The following is a 22,656-nucleotide window of genomic DNA, read 5'->3' on the forward strand; positions in this document are numbered from 1 at the left end:
TGAGTGTTGCTTGGATGAGAAGAGCCAGGGTTGTATGGTGGGGTCATCCTGATAAAGAAGAGGTAGGGTACAACATTTAGGCAGTTCTGTTGGACTGTACCATTGTGAGTAGTTGAGGAGAAAGCTGAATATAGCACATGGTAGTGGTAGCCAATCTAATCAGTGGGGATGGATTTTGTGAAATTGTTGTGGGACTAGCAACAGGGTGTGGGGTGGTGGGAGGGGTGGAATAGCTGTTATTCCTAAATTAGTTTCACTAGAGTAAATTCCAGTGGGTCAAAGAATCAGAGGGGTTTTTTTTTTTTTTTTTTTTTTTTAACTTTGTTTTTTAAATGATGCTATGAAAGCAATACAAGAGAACACAGATCTTCTACAATCTTGAACTGGGAAAAATTTAATACAAAGGAGCCATTTGACCACACCAAAATTTAAAATATATGCATAAGCAAAACTATATAGCCAAACAAACTGGAGGAAATGATCAAAATACCTCATATAGAAGACCAAATTCCTCAATGTATGTATTACAAATAATAATACATATAAATTAGTTTTTAAAAAATTCAAAAAATGCAAACTGACAATGGATAAAAGTAAGCAATTCTCAGACAAAAATATAACCATTTAATAACCATGAAAAATGTACAAACTCATTCATATTTAAAGAAATAGAAATCAAGACAAAGATTTTACTCTTCACCTGACAGATGGCAGTCTAAAATTATGATAGCGCCCAGGCTGGCGATAGGCGGAGGAGTGAGAACGCCGGCCGGGCCGTAGGCTTGTAGAGCCATGAACCGGGCAGGGTCGGGCACTCGCCGGCGGGCGCGAGTGTCCCGCCTCCTCTGCTTCAGCGCGACCCACTGCCTCCGCATCTAATCTCTTAGTCATGAAGAAAACTTGAAATTATTTGGGAAGTGCAACAACCCAAATGGCCATGGGCACAATATAAAGTTGTGGTGACAGTACATGGAGAGATTGAACCTGTTACAGGAATGGTTATGAATTTTACTGACCTCAAGGAGTATATGGAGGAGGCGATTATGAAGCCCCTTGATCATAAGAATCTGGATCTGGATGTGCCGTATTTTGCAGACATTGTAAGCACAACAGAAAATGTAGCCGTATATATCTGGGAAAACCTCCAGAAATTTCTTCCTGTAGGAGTTCTTTATAAAGTAAAAGTATATGAAACCGACAGTAATATTGTAGTCTATAAAGGAGAATAACTCTTAGAGATTAATTTCCATCCATATTTGAAGATCTTTATCCCCTTGAACAATTAAGAAATGATCACCTAACTGTTGTACTTCCACATTGTGTTCTGGAATCATTGTGAGTGAGTCCTGTTCTAGACTCAAATCTAATTTAAAACCAAGTTTGTAATGTATTCTGAGTATCATTTAAAGAGTCATTCATCCCCTGCACAAGGATGATATGCAAATTCGTGAAGCGTTCCATATTTTAAAAAAATAAATAAATAAAGAGTCGTTCGTCTATAGATTAAAATCACTTCAGCAAAAAATAAAATAAAATAAAATTATGATAGCATCCAGTGTTGTTTAGAGGGTGGGGAAACATGACAATTATAAGAATATAATGCAGACTTGGAGGTTAACTTTAATTCATATATTTTTGACCCAACAATTCCATTTTTGTGTAATTGTCCATACCCTCAGAGATGTGATCTTAATCAGATGCATAACATCATGAGCAAAGCTGTTGCAACACTATGAAAAAGTTAAGACAGCCTAAGTGATCATTAGTAGGGAACCTTATTAATAAGTCAATATGTTTTTTAAAAAATAGATTACTCTGTAGTGGATATAAGGAATAGGTTAGATATGAATGTGCAGATAAGGGAAAAGTCAAAAGTATATAAATGAAAAAGCAAAATACAGTTTCAGATAAATAGCTTGATACTGTTGGTGTTTTTAAAAGATCTTTCTGTGTATAAAACAGGATTGTTTACCCAGTTATGTCTTGGACTAGAGGAACATCTTGCAATGTCATGGTACATGAAATATATATTGTTAGCTAGAAATCTGGCTGCTGTAATACCTAAAAATAACAGTGACTTAAACACTCATAAAACATTAGAAATGTAAGTAGGTCAGTGCTGATAATGGTAATTCTATGATCTGGAGGACTGAAGTGCTTTCTGTCTTAGCTTTACCATTTCCAGCATGCAGCTTCTATGTCGTAGACTCAAGTTTAGCTCCATTATAGCTACATTCCAGCCAGTAAGACAGTCCCCGTCACCTCTGTTCACATCCTTTTGCTGAAGTACAGTCATATGGCCACAGTCCCCTTAGATCTGGGCGATGTCTTTAAGTTACATTTCTATCATTACAGGACACTGGTGCTGTCAGCCTCCTAGGGATGTTTGGAATGTGTGGGGTGGGGGACATTGGTTGGTTGTCTCGGTGACATATATATGATATATATCCTGTGTTGTAAGGGGCAAGACCTGCACACCTAAGAAACACATTGCTCAGAGAGCTGGTATTTCCTCCACCCTGCCCCATAAGAAAAACTGTACTAGAGAGGAAGGATTTGTATGGGAGGGGCTATTATCTGGTGGTATGCTAGTGAATGTTTAGCATATAGCCCTGGAGGAAAGGGTGGAGAGCTCTGATAAACCAGCATTTGCTCATGTCTGTGGTATAAATACTCCCACTATGGCCAATTTGAAGGCACCAACTTGAGGTTCCTGGCGGAGGAATTGGTTAAAGAGGCCCAGTCAGCTGTGGCAACCTGGTAGGAGCAGGCTCCAGCACAACACTCAATTCACCTAACTATGGAGGAGATAGTTTATAGTCTTGATGTAAGATACGTACCCCAGTTCAGCAAGAATCATAACTTTTATTTGGTAGCTCTGAAGTTCCTTTCAAAGATCACAAGTATGTTTAAATGAATACATAACATTTTCTGAAAAATAAAGCTATGGTAAGTAGAAGATACTCTATTTACTATATACACATACACACCCATTTATGTATATAATAAATGTATATATATTGAGAGAGAATGTAGACTCTAATAGTGTTAAATCATATTAGCATGTGGTCTTCCTAGTGTTGTATTAACATAGTCATTTTAGATTTCATTATTTGAAATGAAAGAAGCCCGTAACTTAACATGTCTTCTGTACTAATAAATCGACCTATCTGCCTCACAGCTTCTTCTAGTGACTTTCCTAATATATCAGAATGCCTAGGTGTGATGAAATGCAACTACCCTTCCCCTGGTTGAACTTACTCTTTTTGTTCCCTCTTTTCAGGTATCTGGCATAATTTCATCCTTGCACTCCTGGGTATTTTAGCTCTTATTCTCCTTCCTGTAATTCTCTTGCCGTTTTACTACACTGGAGTTGGGGTGCTTATCACTGAAGTTGCTGAGGTAAATGATAAGATTGTCTAGGGTATTCCACCAGATTTTGTGAAGTAGCATTTTATGTCAGGAGCTTTTATTCAAATTCCTCTCATGTACAGAATGTTTAGTTTTTCCTAAAGAAATTACTGTAATCCTTTCAAATGGAAGAAATAGTTTTGTGAAACACACTGGCTCTTTTAAAATACTAAAAATTGTTTCTGTTCTGAGTTACAAGAATGATATCAAGATTTTCTACCTGTAATTTGTTGATAAAATGCATCATTTACCTTTACTGTTTGTTTTATAATTGTGCTTTTGAGTCAAGTGTCTTTACTCCCAAGAAGTAAGAAAGATGAAACCTAAGCTAGCCAGCCAGGACATTTCATGGGAGTTTTAAGTTATTAATGTCTTCAACTCTGTCTTTCACTCCCTTAGACTACTGTGATGGTATCAAGTCTTCTCTTCACATTTTGGGAAGAGAAAAATTACCTTTGTGAGCAACTGACTCACATTGTGATACACTCACTGTGCTGACAATACTGTCTGCATATTTGGGACTGTGTTTAGATAAGGACTTGTCTTGTCATTTTCTCCCTTGGTGATATAGGAAAATGAAGGCATTCTGGTAACCACTTTCACAAAAAATTTTAATTAGCAGCTTGGGAAAAACTGTCATTTTAATCTTAACTGTTGGTGAGTGAGGTTTGTTTGTTTTTTCAGTTGCAAAAAATTCAAAATCTTAGTGAAATATGAAAAGTATAATTGTTGGGTTTTATTTTGTTATTTTTCTAGGACTATACATAATGAATTCAAAGCTGGATTATTTTTGCATTATTCGAAACTTTCTACTTAATTCAGTGTCTTTATTATTTGCTCAGATTAATCATAGCTTGTCTTCACACATTTTCTGATTTGGTTCTGCCCTCTTACCAAGGACTCACCTGCAATTGGACCCAGAGGCCTTTTTGTGGGAGACCTTGTCACCCATCTACAGGATTGTCCTGTTACCAATGTACAAGACTGGAATGAATGTCTGGATACCATCACCTATGAGCCCCAAATTGGTTACTGTATAAGTGCATCAACTTTGCAGCAGTTAAGCTTCCCAGTTAGAGGTATGTATATTTTCTCAGTATGATATAATTTAGGACTATAAGCAGCAGTCCTTGCCATTCGTTAATTCTTATATCATGTATATAGATTTATTTTGTTCTAACTTCCTTAAAATAAATCAGTAAAGTAGTAGGCCTAAACGAGTAAACATCCTTCTTGGTAATTTAGATAATAATATGTATGTTTTGTCTATTATATTTTGTTGTTGAACTTCTAATGAATTTCCTCTTTGATTTTCAGGACTCTAGGATCTAATTCTTTCAGCATTTAGGTAACACTTGTGTTTAGACAGCATTCAAGCTCAAACATAACCAATTAACTGAATTCCAGTAATTAAATACCCTTATGCTATGTGGATGGTGGCATGTCCAAAGCTATTTGGGATAGGGTTTTTTCGTGTGGCAGGTGTCCAGAGAAAATCATCTTGATGTCCAAAAATACTTCCTGAAGTCAGATCTGTTGTTCTGTGTAGTAGGCAACAGGGTGAAGCAAGTTTACTTTCAGAAGCTGCCAACTGTATTTTTAGCTCTTCCATCTCTGGAAAATCAGTCTCCCAACTCTTAATACAAAACCCTGGGGATTCAAATTATTGAAAGTGTTGGGAAGTGCAAATTATACTCACAGACTACATTTTTAAATCAAGAAATGCCTGGGTAGTTTTACATATCTACTGGGGTTAAGAAATATGATTAATTATTAAAAATAATTTTATTAAAGTACCATGTGCAAAGTGGCAAAGTAGTAAGAACTGGTTTCAATTTTTTTTATATGTAATCTTCCAAGTATAACCTATTATTTAAGATTAGTTTTTATTTGTTTGGCTCACTGGGTCTTAGTTGTGGCACACAGTATCTTTAGTTGCCGCGTGCAAACTCAGTTGCAGCATGTGGGGTCTAGTTTCCCCACCAGAGATTGAACTCGGGACCCCTTCATTGGGAGCTTGGAGTCTTAGCCACTGAAACACCAAAGAAGTCCCTCTAACCCATTTTTAAGAGCTTTTTTTAATTGCAAAAGCTTTTCACACATAAATAAATGTCAAGAAAGTAGTATAAGGAATTCCCTGGAGGTCCAGTGGTTAGGGCTCCATACTTTCACTGCCGAGGATATGGATTCAATCCCTATTGGGGAAACTAAGAACCTGCATGTCATGCAGTGCGGCCAAAAAGAAAGAGGCAGAGTAATATAAATGAAACTTCATGCATCCTTCTCCCAGCTTCAGCAGTTATCAACACTTTGCCAATTTTTTCATCCACCCTGTCCACCTTTAAAGGAAATATTTGAAAGCACATTCCAGATATCCTGTGATTTCATTCATAAACCTCAGCATATCTTTAATAGATGATGACCTTTTAGACATGACCACAGTACTGTTATCACACCTAACAAAATTAACAGTAATTCCTAATATCTAATTGGTATTCACTCTTCCCTGTTTTTTTTTTTTCTTTTTCACAGTTGGTTTCAGTTGGATAGTATGTCTTTTAGGTTGTAACAGTTCCCTCTTACACTTTTTTAAAAATATCATTTGTTAAAGAAACTGAGTCATTTGTTTTGTCAGATTTATCATTAACATGTTCAAGTATCCCCCACATTTCCTATAGGTGGTAGTTAGGTCTAGAGACTTGATTAGATTCAGCATCCATTTTTGACAAGGGCAAAAATACGTAGGTAGCACTCAGTACTTCAAATTGCATCTCATGTTTTTTCCATGTATTGCATCTTTTCAAATGGGTATGTAATCCACAGTATCTTCTTCTGTAAGAGAAGAATCCATTCTTTCATACTTAAGTCCTTTATCGTTTTCCTCAAGTTTGTCTAAATTTGGTATAACTAGTATTGAATTACCAAAGCCAAAATGACATTGTTATCAAATAAATTTTCTCTCCAATAGAATCATTTTATTTAGGATATCTGTGTTTCAATGTTGATAGTTAGTCTTTTTCCTGGCAGACAGTTGGAAGTGAAATTTTTCTTGAAATACTCCAGAATTCTTTCCTTATTAACTTTTTGAGTATTTCACTATTATGGATCCTATGCTACATTTTGGAGGTATTTACTTGAAAACCCAAAGCAGGTATTACTCTTACCACACTCCCACACTAATAAAAAAAATCAATCCAAAAATAATAATATATTTCATCTCCTTAGAAGTGACTGTATTAGGATACTTGTTGATTTTATATTGTGACTGTAGCTGATAAACCTGTACCTTCATTTAATCATTTTTTAATGGAGTGCCTATACTTAGCCAGATTGTAGAAATCTTAATGACTGTAAATATAACTTATAATATACTAGATTAATTTAAGTGACAGGCTTGACCACTGGAGCTATGGACATTTAAGAAAGCTACAGATTGATATTGTTTTACATGTATCTAAGTTCATTTGTTACCGTACATTATAATTGAGAGCATAGATATAGCCATATATGGTAATGTAACGTAACCTATAATCCAAAAGTAATTGATACTCAATTTAGAATAAAATTAGGTATGCACAATTAAAATTTTAAGAATTTATACCATTTCAAAACAGTAAAGCCACTTTGAAAAGATCTGACCCTGAAAGGGCCCATAAGCTGTCCCAGCCAACCATTTCTGGTCTTATTTCATACCCTGACTTTCCTAGGTGTATTATTAGATTTTTAAAGCTATTCCCTAAGATATTAAGCATACTAAATGTTCTCCTTTAAATGTTAACAGGTGGATTTCTGGCAAATTTTTAAAGATGTGGTTAATCTACATGAAATGACCATTCATTTTATGAAATTATTGGGACCTTCTGTTTTTCCTCTGTCGATGCTTTCCTTTTTTATTAACCTGCTAACCTAGGAGCGGCATCAACAGAGCCAAGGCTGTTTTTTTTTCACCTCTGCCCTTGGTGCATGGAGTAAGCCTAATGAGCTTGTCCCATACACTCCTTGGGGATTGAATAGCCTTTCCAGGAAGCCCCAGAAAGGACACTGGGTGAGGGCTTGGAGACCTTTGTACCTCGAATACATCTCTTGTTTCATTCTGAGTCAGAACAGAACAAATTTTTCCCCTATTCATATTCAAACCTCTGCTTAATTTAGGATTGCCGTGTATCCATATGCCATTAGTTCCATTTGAATGGCACTAAAAGTTACAGACAAGAACTAGTTTGGTTCTTCTGGGGGACATATTTTTGGTCTCACAGCATGGCATGTTAGTTCCCCAAGCAGGAATTGTACCTGCACCCTCTGCAGAGGGTCTTAACTCTGCACAGAGTCTTAACCACTGGACCACCAGGGAAGTCCCTTTGAACTATGTTGTAACAAGTAGCTTGCATTCTCTTTCTTTAGTTTGAGGGGGCACTGTTCATATATGCCTAAAGCTAAGTTCCTTTTTTCTTTTTTGTAAGTGTTGTCTTGAGTAAGAAAGGCTACTAAGTCCAGCATTTGAGCTGCGTTTTTAAAAAGCATGAGATTGAATACTAAAGGCAACTACTACCTAAAATTAATCTATGAGCCCAGACTCCTGCAGCCCCTTTGAATAACCTATATTCCTGTTCAGAGGAGGTGCAGGTATATACCTGTAACTGCCTGGCAAAAGGAGTGTTGTCCCGTCTTATGCATCTTTAACTGAAGTGAGAAAAGACCATTCCTGACCTGGTTTAAGATGATGTAAGGAAAACTCTGGAAATCTTTTCCATACAGTTTGAGTACTTAGATTGATATTTTTATGCCCAAATCTCTCATGTTCAGAGAAAAAGTGTATGTTCTCCCATTGTGAGTATCAAAGTAGGGTCAAGGTTTCTTTGCTCTTATCCATTGAAAAGAGAGAGAGAGTGTGTGTGTGTGTTTATAATTTTTTAAACTGTTTTTTACTAGGTGGTGCTGGTATAAATTCTACTATAGAACTAAGAATAAATAGGTTTGCCTGCCTATATTGGAACTCTAGTTACAGTTAAATATTTATTAAACTAGGGTAAAAAAATTGTTCAGTTCATTTTAGTGATGTAGAAAGTAGTAAAGACTGTGAACTATAGACTGGAAAAGTTTCTTCCTTCCAACCTTATTCTAAAATAACGTCTGGTTTAGACCATCCTTTGACGACTAGACTATATCTACAAGTATCTTAGGGTACATTCAAAATATACAGGTTCTCCCTGTAGTGGAATTATGAAACTAATCTGGTCTTAATTTTCCTAGTTGTTTCCCCATCTGGGGAGATTTAAAGGACAATTCTAATCTCCTAGAGTTAAATTGAAGCCAAGAAAACTTCTGGGACTTCCCATTGCATTCTTTTTTTTTTTTTTTTTTTGGCTCCACGGCTTATGGAATCTTAGTTCCCCAATCAGGGATCGAACCTGAGCCGCCTGCAGTGGAAGCATGGAATCTTAACCACTGGACCACCAAGGAAGTCCCCCCACTGCAGTCTTGAATGTGCCTTCCAATGTAGAATTGGATCAGTCTTTCATGTTGATGTGTGTGTCCATACTCAGTGGTGTCCGACTCTTTGTGACCCCATGGAGTATAACCTGCCAGGCTCTTCTGTCCATGGGAGTTCCCTGACAAGAATACTGGAATGGGTTGCCATTTTCTTCTCCAGGGGATCTTCCCAGCCCAGGGATCGAACCCATGTCTCCTGCTTGGCAAGCAGATTCTTTACCACTAAGCCATCTGGGAAGCCCCTCATGTTGATAGCAGTATAGCAATGTGAAAATTACCTTTGGCATCCCTGTCTTATAGGTTAAGAATTGAATCACAGAAATGAAGTCACTTGTCCTTTAATGTGACCCAGTAGAAAAGATTGTAAAATAAAGTATATTTTTAAACATATATTTTTTAAATTGATAAACAGAAATGTCACAGTTTACTTCTCACATGGCAACAAAATATTAAACTCTTTAAATGGAAAATTCCATATGTCAGGAGGTACTTCATCTTGTCAGGGCAACCACAGCCATTGATTTCTGTTTTGATTGGATTAATCACTATAAGAAGAAGCCATAACCCAGAGGTCACATATTAGTGATACCATAGAGGCCAAATCCAGCCTTGGTAAATGTGTATGATTTGACTTCCCTGGCAGCCCAGTGGTTAAGACTCCACACTACCACTGCAGGGGGCATGGGTTCAATCCCTGGTCAGGGAACTAAGACCCCACATGCCTTGAATCCCAGCCAAAAAAGAAAAAAATTTCCCAGGAGAGTTGAAACTTTGTCCACACTACCACTGCAGGGGGCATGGGTTCAATCCCTGGTCAGGGAACTAAGACCCCACATGCCTTGAATCCCAACCAAAAAAGAAAAAAATTTCCCAGGAGAGTTGAAACTTTGTCCACACTACCACTGCAGGGGGCATGGGTTCAATCCCTGGTCAGGGAACTAAGACCCCACATGCCTTGAATCCCCGCCAAAAAGAAAAAATTTCCCAGGAGAGTTGAAACTTTGTCCACACTACCACTGCAGGGGGCATGGGTTCAATCCCTGGTCAGGAACTAAGACCCCACATGCCTTGAATCCCAGCCAAAAAAAGAAAAAAATTTCCCAGGAGAGTTTGAAACTTTGTCCACACTACCACTGCAGGGGGCATGGTCAATCCCTGGTCAGGGAACTAAGACCCCACATGCCTGCCTAGGAGAGTCCCTACCAGAACAATGAGGGAACTAAGACCCACATTTGAATCCCAGCCAAAAAAGAAAAAAATTTCCCAGGAGAGTTGAAACTTTGTCCACACTACCACTGCAGGGGCATGGTTCAATCCCGGGTCAGGGAACTAAGACCCACGTGCCTTGCCCAAGCCAAAAAAGAAGAAAAAAATTTCCCAGGAGAGTTGAAACTTTGTCCACACTACCACTGCAGGGGGCATGGGTTCAATCCCTGGTCAGGGAACTAAGACCCCACGTGCCTTGAATCCCAGCCAAAAAAGAAAAAAATTTCCCACGAGAGTTGAAACTTTGTCCACCCTACCACTGCAGGGGGCATGGGTTCAATCCCTGGTCAGGGAACTAAGACCCCACGTGCCTTGAATCCCAGCCAAAAAAGAAAAAAATTTCCCACGAGAGTTGAAACTTTGTCCACACTACCACTGCAGGGGGCATGGGTTCAATCCCTGGTCAGGGAACTAAGACCCCACGTGCCTTGAATCCCAGCCAAAAAAGAAAAAAATTTCCCACGAGAGTTGAAACTTTGTCCACCCTACCACTGCAGGGGGCATGGGTTCAATCCCTGGTCAGGGAACTAAGACCCCACATGCCTTGAATCCCAGCCAAAAAAGAAAAAAATTTCCCAGGAGAGTTGAAACTTTGTCCACACTACCACTGCAGGGGGCATGGGTTCAATCCCTGGTCAGGGAACTAAGACCCACGTGCCTTGAATCCCAGCCAAAAGAAAAAAATTTCCCAGGAGAGTTGAAACTTTGTCCACACTACCACTGCAGGGGGCATGGGTTCAATCCCTGGTCAGGGAACTAAGACCCCACGTGCCTTGAATCCCAGCCAAAAAAGAAAAAAATTTCCCAGGAGAGTTGAAACTTTGTCCACACTACCACTGCAGGGGGCATGGGTTCAATCCCTGGTCAGGGAACTAAGACCCCACATGCCTTGAATCCCAGCCAAAAAAAGAAAAAAATTTCCCATGAGAGTCGAGACTTTGTATCTCTCTTGAAATAAAATGGATCATCTCTTGACTCTCAATCCCAAGTCAAGTGGCCTGGCTGCTTACCCTACTTAGAACAGGGTGTATGTTCCCTAATTCAGCACAGTCCCCACCATTTCCAATTTTTTCCATATACTCTCCACTTCATATATTTGATACTTGCTTGGCCCCTTTAAGCTTTTTATTAGACATGCCATATCAACAGTGATATCAATTGACTTTCAATTCTCTATTGCTTACACTCCTCCATGAAAAGCTAAGTATCAAGCATCAGAGGTAAATTTTTAAAAATCATTACTGATATATAATGGCAAGTAGCATAGAACATCATCTATGTATTCAATGCATGTTGAGCTATCCACCTTACATAAAATGCTGAGAAACCTTTCCTTCGTAGACCTTACAGTCTAATCAAAGAAATAGACCATGTCCACATTATAGTACAAGGTTAAATATAAGGAATGATGAGAGATATTGGGAGTTGTGAGAGTTGATGGTAGTTGGTCTTGACTGAAAAGATGAGGACAGTTTTCATAGCAGCAACTCTTAGCAGTAGCAGCACTGTTGCTGGTCCTCAACAGTGAGTTTAATTTCAAGAGACTGTTGTAAATCAGTCTTGGCACCACAGATCAGGGAACTGCTAATGATTTGGTTCAGCAAGAGAAGAGTATGAGATAAGGTGATTAAAAAAAAGTAGAAATCTTTGTTTTAGGCTATGAAGTTTAGACTTTATTTGGAAGCAATGCAGGGTCTTTGAAAATTTAAATTATTAAATAGAAGAGCTACATTCTCAGAGTTTTACATTGGAAGGTTAATCTGAAGCATTTGGTGTCTAGGACAAGTTTACATATGAAGTAGGTGGTAAAATAGATGCATTAAGATTCTCTTCAAATGGGTCAAGTGAGAAAGAATTGAAGTCTACCCTTTAGTGGGAATAGATAAAGAGAAAAATAATGAGGTAAATATTGGTATGATTTGGCAACTGATTAGAGAGCATACTGAGGTCTTTTGCCTGGATTGATTTCTTTTTTTAATTCTAAACACCTTTTTACCTTAGAGTTTACCATTAGGGCTGATTAGTGATTATAGGCACGAGTTTGTGCCATTAGATGCTCATCGTTATTTTAAATATTACTCATCACCCAGAATTTAAATACCCATTCAGTTATGGTAAGAAAACAAAGCAAAACCACCCATAGAGCCAGCCATTGCAGAGGAGGAATTGGTGCATCTATTAGTTTACTTCACCTGTGTTTTGCTCTTTGTGTTGGCAACAATTCGTGTTTAAGGAGATCCAATCTAATCAAATAATCTAGAAAAGAAAGATTTAAAAACAAAAAATCTTTGCCTGAAATAAGAATCCTTGTAAAGTCAGATTGCATATCAACAACCATTTTCATGCTAGTACTCCTAAAGACACTATTGTTAATAGGAAAGCTTTCTGTAGTATTGGAAATCAGGGATAACATTACTCTCTTTCTTCAGCATATCTGAGTATGGTCATATGTATATAAAATTCTAAATTTAATTGGTCCTCATGGTTGTTTAGTTGCTATGTCATGTCTGACTCTTTGTGACCCCATGGACTGTAGGACACCAGGCTCCTCTGTCCATGGGATTCTCCAGGCAAGAATACTGAAGTGGGTTGCCATTTTCTTCTCCAGGGGATCATCCCCACCCAGGGATCGAACCCACGTCTCCTGCATTGCAGGCAGATTCTTTACCACTGAGCCACCTGGGGAGCCCTTATTTGGTCCTTGCCACACATCAGTTTTGCTCTATAAGTTTGATGTGCTGAATGCAGGAAACCTTCCAAAATAAATGGATAGGAAAAAAATTCTGTCCCAGCTGTATGAGTGATTTTAACTTCTTTATTCTCCCCTAGATACAGTGAAGCAGTCTACCAAAGAACTTGAAAAAATAAATGATTAATGGGAATAGTTGCCCTTTTTCCATTGCCTTCCAAGAATAACTGGGTTACTAGTATGCACGCGAATATGTGCACATCTGTGTGGTCAAATTGGACTGCCCTGGTTCTGTGGGGAAAACCTGAAGATAAGCCTGGAGGTGAAATAGATATTTGATATGATAGAGATGTCCTTCAGGATGAGAGTCTCTTAGGCATCCTCTCGCTCACTCTGCTAACACCACAGTGCAGGAGTTCCATAGTGATACTGGATCCACAGCATTAGGTCATCTAAAAGTAGCTCATTAAGTATTTGTGCTTGACCAGCTGGAGTTACTGCAAAGCCTACTGAGACCCTGAAACTCCAGCTTCATGAGTAGGTAAGTTTATGAGAAGACAACTAACCTATGGTCATTGTTGCTTCTTCATTCAAATTGGATGTATCTCTTTTTGTAATGTAAAATCAAACTCTGCAGCAAGTAGCCAACAATCTGAACTGTCAGTTATACAGTTGTTTCTGAGTTCATATGCATTTTGCTTAATTCTTTTTGTCTTGAAAGCAAAATTCTTATTACAAATGTACTTCTGTGCATTGTGTACTTCTTTTAATAACAGATTTTAATAAACTATTTCTCTTTAAGCATACAAACGGCTAGACGGTTCGACTGAATGCTGTAACAATCACAGCCTTACAGATGTTTGCTTTTCCTATAGAAATAATTTTAATAAGCGTTTGGTAAGTTGTCCCTGAAACAGTCTTGATTGCCTGATATAATTATATAATCATGTAGAACTAAAATACAATCCTTGAAAGCATTGCCCTTTTGGTTTATACCATTTTATTAAGATCTCTATATTTCACATGTCATATTTCATCTGAGAATCTTTAAAATGTTTATAATAATAATATCTTGTTTGGCCAGAGTAGAATAATTGAATCTAATTTATAGTAGAGATACATGAATGGCATTTCCTTTATTGAACTTCATTCCTAATATGTTTGGTGACATGAAAGATATTGAAAGAATTTAACTTGGTGTTTTGCTTGTTAATGAATCATTTTTAGTATTGACTAATTGATGTTCTGTCCCTAGCATACATGTCTACCTGCCCGGAAAGCAGTTGAAGCCACCCAAGTTTGTAGAACCAATAAAGACTGTAAAAAAAGCTCAAGTTCAAGTTTCTGTATAATACCTTCTTTGGAAACTCATACGCGCTTAATAAAAGTGAAACACCCACCTCAAATTGATATGTTATATGTAGGACATCCGCTGCACCTTCACTACACAGGTGAGTTTTATTGTGGTAGACCCTCAGACATCGCTATGATGGCCTATATTCTCACTGGTAGAAACTCAGTACACACCACCTTGCATTAATTTTATTTGTTTGATCATTTTTCAAAATCTTGTTAACTTTTTCTTAAGCATTAAATGAAATTTAAGCAGTAGGAAAATAATCTGAATTTATAAAGCAAGATGGAGCTAAACCCCATGTCTACTTATGGAGAAAGATATATTTTTTCTTCACTACCATTTATGTCCAAGTCATATAGATTAACTCTCAGATATTCTCTAAGCATTTATTAAATTTCTTCAAGCTCCCAAATCAGTAGCAAAAGTAGCATATGCCAGAGAATGCCAGTAATATAGTGATAATGATGATAAAGTAATTTGTGAATAACACATGAATTTTATATGAATATAATTTCAGAATCAGACCAGCGTAATTGTTTTAACAGTGGCAACATGATTGGATTAAATATATAGCTTTTCCATATGGCTCAAGATCATACAGAAGAACTATGCCACAAAGATCTTAATGACCCAGATAACCACGATGCTGTGATCACTCATCAAGAGCCAGACATCCTGGAGTGCAAAGACAAGTGGCGGTGATGGAATTCCAGCTGAGCTATTTCAAATCCTAAAGGATGATGCTGTGAAAGTGCTGCACTCAATACACCAGCAAGTTTGGAAAACTCAGCAGTGGACACAGGACTGGAAGAGGTCAGTTTTCATTCCAATCCCAAAGAAAGGTAATGCCAAAGGATGTTCAAACTACTGCACATTTGCACTCATCTCACATGCTAGCAAAGTAATGTTCAAAATTCTCCAAGCCAGGCTTCAACAGTACATGAACCAAGAACTTCCAGATGTTCAAGCTGGTTTTAGAAAAGGCAGAGGAACCAGAGACCAAATTGCCAACATCTGTTGGATAATAGAAAAAGCAAGAGAGTTCCAGAAAAACATCTGCTTCATTGACTACGCCAAAGCCTTTGACTGTGTGGATCACAACAAACTGTGGAAAATTCTTCAAGAGATAGTAATACCAGACCACCTGACCTGCTTCCTGAGAAATCTGTATGCAGATCAAGAAGCAACAGTTAAAACCAGGCATGGAAAAACAGACTGGTTCCAAATTGGGAAAGGAGTATGTCAAGGCTGTATATTGTCATCTTGCTTGTTTAACTTCTATGCAGAGTACATCATGCAAAATGCTGGGCTGGATGAAGCACAAGCTGGAATCAGGATTGCAGGGAGAAATGTCAGTAACCTCGGATATGCAGATGACACCACCCTTATGGCAGAAAGGGAAGAGGAACTGAAGAGCCTCTTGATGAAAGTGAAAGAGGAGAGTGAAATAGCTGGCTTAAAATGCAACATTCCAAAAATGAAGATCATGGCATTCGGTCCCATCACTTTATGGCAAATAGAAGGAGGAACAATGGAAACGGTGACAGACTATTTTGGGGGGCTCCAAAAATCACTGCAGATAGTGACTGCAGCCATGAAATTAAAAGACGCTTGCTCCTTGGAAGAAAAGCTATGACCAGCCTAGATAGCATAGCAGAGACATCACTTTGCCAACAAAGCTCCGTATAGTCAAGGCTATGGTTTTTCCAGTAGTCATGTATGCATGTGAGACTTGGACTATAAAGAAAGCTGAGCGTCAAAGAATTGATGCTTTTGAACTGTGGTGTTGGAGAAGACTCTTGAGAGTCCCTTGGACTGCAAGTGTGGAATACCAGTTGAACTATTTCAAATCCTGAAAGATGATGCTGTGAAAGTGCTGCACTCAATACACCAGCAAGTTTGGAAAACTCAGTAGTGGCCACAGGACTGGAAAAGCTCAGTTTTCATTCCAATCCCAAAGAAAGGCAATGCCAAAGGATGTTCAAACTACTGCACATTTGCACTCATCTCACATGCTAGCAAAGTAATGTTCAAAATTCTCCAAGCCAGGCTTCAACAGTACATGAACCAAGAACTTCCAGATGTTCAAGCTGGTTTTAGAAAAGGCAGAGGAACCAGAGACCAAATTGCCAACATCTGTTGGATAATAGAAAAAGCAAGAGAGTTCCAGAAAAACATCTGCTTCATTGACTACGCCAAAGCCTTTGACTGTGTGGATCACAACAAACTGTGGAAAATTCTTCAAGAGATAGTAATACCAGACCACCTGACCTGCTTCCTGAGAAATCTGTATGCAGATCAAGAAGCAACAGTTAAAACCAGGCATGGAAAAACAGACTGGTTCCAAATTGGGAAAGGAGTATGTCAAGGCTGTATATTGTCATCTTGCTTGTTTAACTTCTATGCAGAGTACATCATGCAAAATGCTGGGCTGGATGAAGCACAAGCTGGAATCAGGATTGCAGGGAGAAATGTCAGTAACCTCGGATATGCAGATGACACCACCCTTATGGCAGAAAGGGAAGAGGAACTGAAGAGCCTCTTGATGAAAGTGAAAGAGGAGAGTGAAATAGCTGGCTTAAAATGCAACATTCCAAAAATGAAGATCATGGCATTCGGTCCCATCACTTTATGGCAAATAGAAGGAGGAACAATGGAAACGGTGACAGACTATTTTGGGGGGCTCCAAAAATCACTGCAGATAGTGACTGCAGCCATGAAATTAAAAGACGCTTGCTCCTTGGAAGAAAAGCTATGACCAGCCTAGATAGCATAGCAGAGACATCACTTTGCCAACAAAGCTCCGTATAGTCAAGGCTATGGTTTTTCCAGTAGTCATGTATGCATGTGAGACTTGGACTATAAAGAAAGCTGAGCGTCAAAGAATTGATGCTTTTGAACTGTGGTGTTGGAGAAGACTCTTGAGAGTCCCTTGGACTGCAAGTGTGGAATACCAGTTGAACTATTTCAAATCCTGAAAGATGATGCTGTGAAAGTGCTGCACTCAATACACCAGCAAGTTTGGAAAACTCAGTAGTGGCCACAGGACTGGAAAAGCTCAGTTTTCATTCCAATCCCAAAGAAAGGCAATGCCAAAGGATGTTCAAACTACCGTACAATTGCACTCACCTCACACGCTAGTAAAGTAATGCTCAAAATTCTCCACGCCAGGCTTCAGCAATGTGTGAACCGTGAACTTCCAAATGTTCAAGCTGGTTTTAGAAAAGGCAGAGGAACCAGAGATCAAATTGCCAACATCCACTGGATCATCAAAAAGGCAAGAGAGTTCCAGAAAGACATCTATTTCTGCTTTATTGACTACGCCAAAGCCTTCGACTGTGTGGATCACAATAAACTGTGGAAAATTCTGAAAGAGATGGGAATACCAGATCACCTGACCTGCCTCTTGAGAAACCTGTTTGCAGGTCAGGAAGCAACAGTTAGAACTGGACATGGAACAACAGACTGGTTCCAAATTGGGAAAGGAGTACATCAAGGCTGTATATTGTCACCCTGCTGATTTAACTTGTATGCAGAGTACATCATGAGAAACGCTGGGCTGGAGGAAGCACAAGCTGGAATCAAGATTGCTGGGAGAAATATCAATAACCTCAGATGTGCAGATGACACCACCCTTACGGCAGAAAGTGAAGAGGAACTAAAAAGCCTCTTGATGAAAGTGAAAGAGGAGAGTGAAAAAGTTGGCTTAAAGCTCAACATTCAGAAAACTAAGATCATGGCATCTGGTCCCATCACTTCATGGCAAATAGATGGGGAAACAGTGGAAACAGTGGCTGACTTTATTTTTCTGGGCTCCAAAATCACTGCAGATGGTGATTGCAGCCATGAAATTAAAAGACACTTCCTTCTTGGAAGGAAAGTTATGACCAACCTAGACAGCATATTAAAAAGCAGAGACATTACTTTGCCAAAAAAGGTCCTCTAGTCAAGGCTATGGTTTTTCTAGTGGTCATGTATGGATGTGAGAGTTGGACTATAAAGAAAGCTGAACGCAGAAGAATTGATGCTTTTGAACTGTGGTGTTGGAGAAGACTCTGGAGAGTCCCTTGGACTGCAAGGAGATCCAGCCAGTCCATCCTAAAGGTCAGTCCTGGATGTTCATTGGAAGGACTGATGTTGAAGCTGAAACTCCACTCCTTTGGCCACCTGATGCAAAGAGCTGACTCATTTGAAAAGACCCTGATGCTGGGAAAGATTCAGGGCAGGAGGAGAAGGGGACGACAGAGGATGAGATGGTTGGATGACATCATCAACTTGATGGACATGGGTTTGTGTAGACTCTGGGAATTGGTGATGGACAGGGAGGCCTGACATGCTGTGGTTCCTGGGGTCGCAAAGAGTCATTCAAGACTGAGTGACTGAACTGAACTGAACTGGACTGCAAGGAGATCCAACCAGTCCATCCTAAGGGAAATCAGTCCAGAATATTCATTGGAAGGACTGATGCTGAAGCTAAAGCTCCAGTACTATGGCCACCTGATGCAAAGAACTGACTCATTTGAAAAGACCCTGATGCTGGGAAAGATTGAAGGCAGGAGGAGAAGGGGATGACAGAGGATGAGATGGTTGGATGGCATCACCAACTTGATGGACATATGAGTTTGAGCAAGCTCCGGGAGTTGGTGATGGACAGGGAGGCCTGGCGTGCTGCAGTCCATGGGGTTGCAAAGAGTCGGACACGACTGAGCAACTGAAATGAACAAGATTATACAGTCTAACTTATTTTGTTGTATAAGATTTTTATATGTTACCTTTTTAATAACTTTTACTGAAATATAATTCACATATCATATAATTTACCCTTTTAAAGTATACAATTCAGTAGTTTTTAATATATTCAGAGTTGTAGAACCATCAGCACAATCTAGTTCCAGTATTTTTTCATCACTCCAAAAAAAGCCTATACCGATTAGGAACCTATTCTACTTCTCAACACCCACCCACCCCATCCCTTGGCAACCACTTAATCTACTTCTATTTCTGTAAATTTGCTTGTTTCCACACATTTCCTATAAATAGAATATTTTGTGATTGGCTTCTTCCACTTAGCATAATGTTTTCAAGGTTCATCCATGTTGTAGTTTTTGTTGGTGCATCATTCCTTTTTTATGGTGAAGTAATATTCCATTGTATGGATATATTATTTTTTCTGTATTTATTCATCAATTGATGGACATGTGGGTTTTATGTTACTCTTTAAAAGACTCTCTCATTGCTCTGTAGTCATATCTTGAGGTACAACTCGGGTCATTCTTCTCATTTATTGTTTTGACACTAGGTGTCTCTGGAGTACAGATATTATATACATCCTCAACAAATGTAGAAATAACCCTCTTCAAGGTAATTTTCAAGAAATGTGTGCTATGAGTTCTATTTAATTATAACAGTTTTTAAGTGTTTTAAGAAAAACAGAATAATGGAATCCCCAAAGTGAAGGAAATCATAAAAATCCCCTAGTATTAATCCTTTTTTTAGCAATGAAGAAAACACTGAGACCAAAAAAGATTAAGTCACATAATAGTTGGAGTGAACATGATTTTAAGGTTATACCTCTTTGAAAAGATAAGAACTGTTTTGATATAAATTCTAGTGTAAAGTCATTCTCTGTATTTGGTAGTCATAGTTGGTATATAATCAGTTTTTATTTTAGTCTCACCTCACAATATAAATGTACATTGAGACATCAATTTCTGTATCCCACTCTTTTTATTAGATGTTCTAGAATTGTTGATTTACTTTTATAGTTGGGCCATCGAGCCTGTCTGCATGTGTTTGGGTAGGGCTATCTCAAATCAGTTTAATAGGCTAATCCAGTCTTGACCCACATGGTAAAATTCTTTATTCTGTTGCTTATCTGTATAAATACTATTAATTATTTCTTAATTTTCTTTTTTAGTGAGCATCACCAGTTTTATCCCACGTTTCAAGTTTCTAAGCATAGATCTGCCTGTGGTTGTGGAGACATTTGTCAAGTATCCTTTCTGGTGTGAAAGATATTTTAAAAGTGTGCTACTTGGAACTTGATGAGTTTTACCTTGACTAGAGAGCTTGAACAGACCTTACAAGTATCACTCTACTGCTAATACAAAAAAAAAAATGGACTTTAACGTTGAGAAAGATCTGATTGTACCTAGGAAGGAAGAAGTCAAAGAAGAGAAATTGATTGGGAAGAGAGAAAGGTTAAGGTGTGGAAGGGAAAGAACCTAGAAGGCAAATTGAGAGTTGAAATTTAGAGGTCTAAAAGCTTGGAGTGTGTTTGTAAAGGATGCAGTCTTCAGCTACTAAATGAGGCGGTGTTCCACCCCTCCTGAGCTTGTTGACTCTGACCAAATGGAGGAATGCATAAGGGGCATCAAACTGATTTCCACTACTGAAATAGCACTCCACAGAATCTCATGTGTTCTTTAGCATATTATGTTTGCATATAAAGGGATTTTTAATTGGTTATTATATAGAATTTGAATATAAAAATTCTTTATTTTTGTCACTTTTAAATTTTAATTTTGAAAAAAAAACTTTAATTTCTTTCCTTAATGATTTGCAAAAAATCAGAGACAGAAAGTAAATGAGCAAATATTAGTTAACAAATGAGTTACTGAAAAAAGGACACAGTCAAAATTGTACCTTGTAGACTGCAGCTTTATCTCAGAGATGTTTACACTATGACACTATGATGATAGTAAAATAGAGTTCAAGGGACTAAAATATTTATAAATCTAAGCTATACTTTGTAAGGATTGAAGAGGAATCTTCCCCCATTTCTTATTCTTTCCATATTCCTTTCTCTTGTATCATTAAAGTCTTTCAAGGAATTCATTACAGACTGCCTTAGTGTACAGGTGGTTGGCCTTCATTTTTTGGTCAAGTTTTTTTAACTTTGAAAGAATACAAATCATTTGTTTTAAATAGAGATCTAAGAAGCAATAGCATTTACTGGTGGGCAGAGATTTTAAAAAAGGAGAGAAGTCACCTGTAATCTCAAATCCACTCCTCGTAAAATGTGCGCTTCTGACTCCCAGAAATGGCTTTGCATGCAGACTTCACAGTAGGTTCCTTAACTGATTGCAACCAGGTACCTGATTTCCCTCTCGGGAGCGCTAGCAATTGTTAATGCAGTGCCCTGCTTTGCTTTGGATGGACAGTGGATTTTAAACTCTTTCCTAGATGCTACTCTTACCTCAGTGATTGGAGACAATGATGTCAAAGATCTGATAGGATTTTTCATCTTGCTTGGTGGCAGTTTACTTTTGGCTGCCAATGTGACCCTGGGCCTCTGGATGGTTACAGCACGGTAATATTTGGACTCATCTGATAGAATCTCTGAGTTACAATATATAATACTGAAAACCTTACTTGGTATGAAATAAAAACTGTTTCCTTAAAATTGCATTTTAGCCAACAACTTTAAGTTCTTTATTCAGCATATCCAAACTCTGGGACCGGGGTGAAACAGAAGAAATGAAAGACATACTCCATGATTACATTCTAGTTTTACAGACTGAACCTACAAACTTCAGATGCTTGTGGAACAACTGAAACAAGTGCAAATTCATGTTAAACCATTTTTGTGTGGCTACATACTGTATTGAAATACTGTAAAGGAAAACAGAATTGGGTAGGATTAATTGAGAAAAAACTTCCTGAAAAAGCATCATTAATTCAGATTTGAAGAAGACCAGACTTTGACCCAGTGGGAAGGTGAGCATTTTCTTGGTCTATATTTCTTGTCTTTAGTCTTGTTGGAAAAGTATTTTTAAAATTCAGTGGTATGTTGGTGGCTCAGATGTTAAAGAATTCGCCTGCAATGCTGGAGACCTGGGTTCAATCCCCAGGTTGGGAAGATCTCCTGGAGAAGGGAATGGCTACCCACTCCAGTATTCTTGCCTGGGAAATCCCATGGACAGAGGAGCCTGGCAGGCTACAGTCCATGGGGTTGCAATGAGTCAGACACGACTGAGCAACTAACACACACATTGTTTTGTACTCTTGACAACTGAGGTCTGATTACAATTAATAAAATTCTATAAGAGAAACTGCCAATGCAAAAGGGAACATCTTTGTTAGATGATCCCAGTAAATGAACACCTCGGAAGTAGACTCTATAATATCATGAGACATGTCTTGCCACCCAAGAGTTGCCTCTTTGATAATATGCCCCCATACCCGCATAAAGCAGCAGCAGCCTTGACATTCAGAATGAGCTGTAGGAAGTATCTCCTACCTGCAGCATATGAGCTTGAGACAGTTAGGGGTGAACCTCAAAACTGAGCCAGCTGGCTCTTGCAGCAGATCACAAGACAGATCACAGAGCTTTGTGCAGTCCTGGTTACCTTTCTCTACAAGCTTCAAAGCTTGGAACTGCTCCAGAATAGACATTTTCTCTTGTGCTGCTGGGGCTACCTTGGACCTAGTTCCTAGGCTC

The 22,656-nt window shown here is 38.5% G+C and overlaps 1 protein-coding gene and 1 pseudogene across 3 annotated transcripts in view; both read left to right on the forward strand.

Annotated features, from left to right (window-relative positions):
* Positions 1–21,623, forward strand: part of MBTPS2 (membrane bound transcription factor peptidase, site 2) — a 46,639-nt gene extending 25,016 nt beyond the window's left edge. For 2 of the 3 annotated variants that reach the window (XM_043458177.1, XM_043458179.1), the window contains 6 exons: positions 3,284–3,402; positions 4,310–4,490; positions 13,659–13,753; positions 14,112–14,307; positions 20,131–20,206; positions 21,307–21,623. In XM_043458177.1, coding sequence (XP_043314112.1) covers positions 3,284–3,402; positions 4,310–4,490; positions 13,659–13,753; positions 14,112–14,307; positions 20,131–20,206; positions 21,307–21,529 — 890 coding nt within the window. In that variant the 3' untranslated portion in view covers positions 21,530–21,623. Of the gene's footprint in view, positions 1–3,283; positions 3,403–4,309; positions 4,491–13,658; positions 13,754–14,111; positions 14,308–14,730; positions 14,933–20,130; positions 20,207–21,306 lie in introns of those variants that run through there. The other variant, XM_043458180.1, reaches the window with a different exon arrangement.
* On the forward strand, positions 360–1,855 carry LOC122434619 (annotated as a pseudogene).
* Positions 21,624–22,656: the final 1,033 nt, after the last annotated feature.

The sequence above is a fragment of the Cervus canadensis genome, chromosome X (assembly GCF_019320065.1).
Source record: "Cervus canadensis isolate Bull #8, Minnesota chromosome X, ASM1932006v1, whole genome shotgun sequence".
Lineage (NCBI taxonomy): Eukaryota > Metazoa > Chordata > Mammalia > Artiodactyla > Cervidae > Cervus > Cervus canadensis.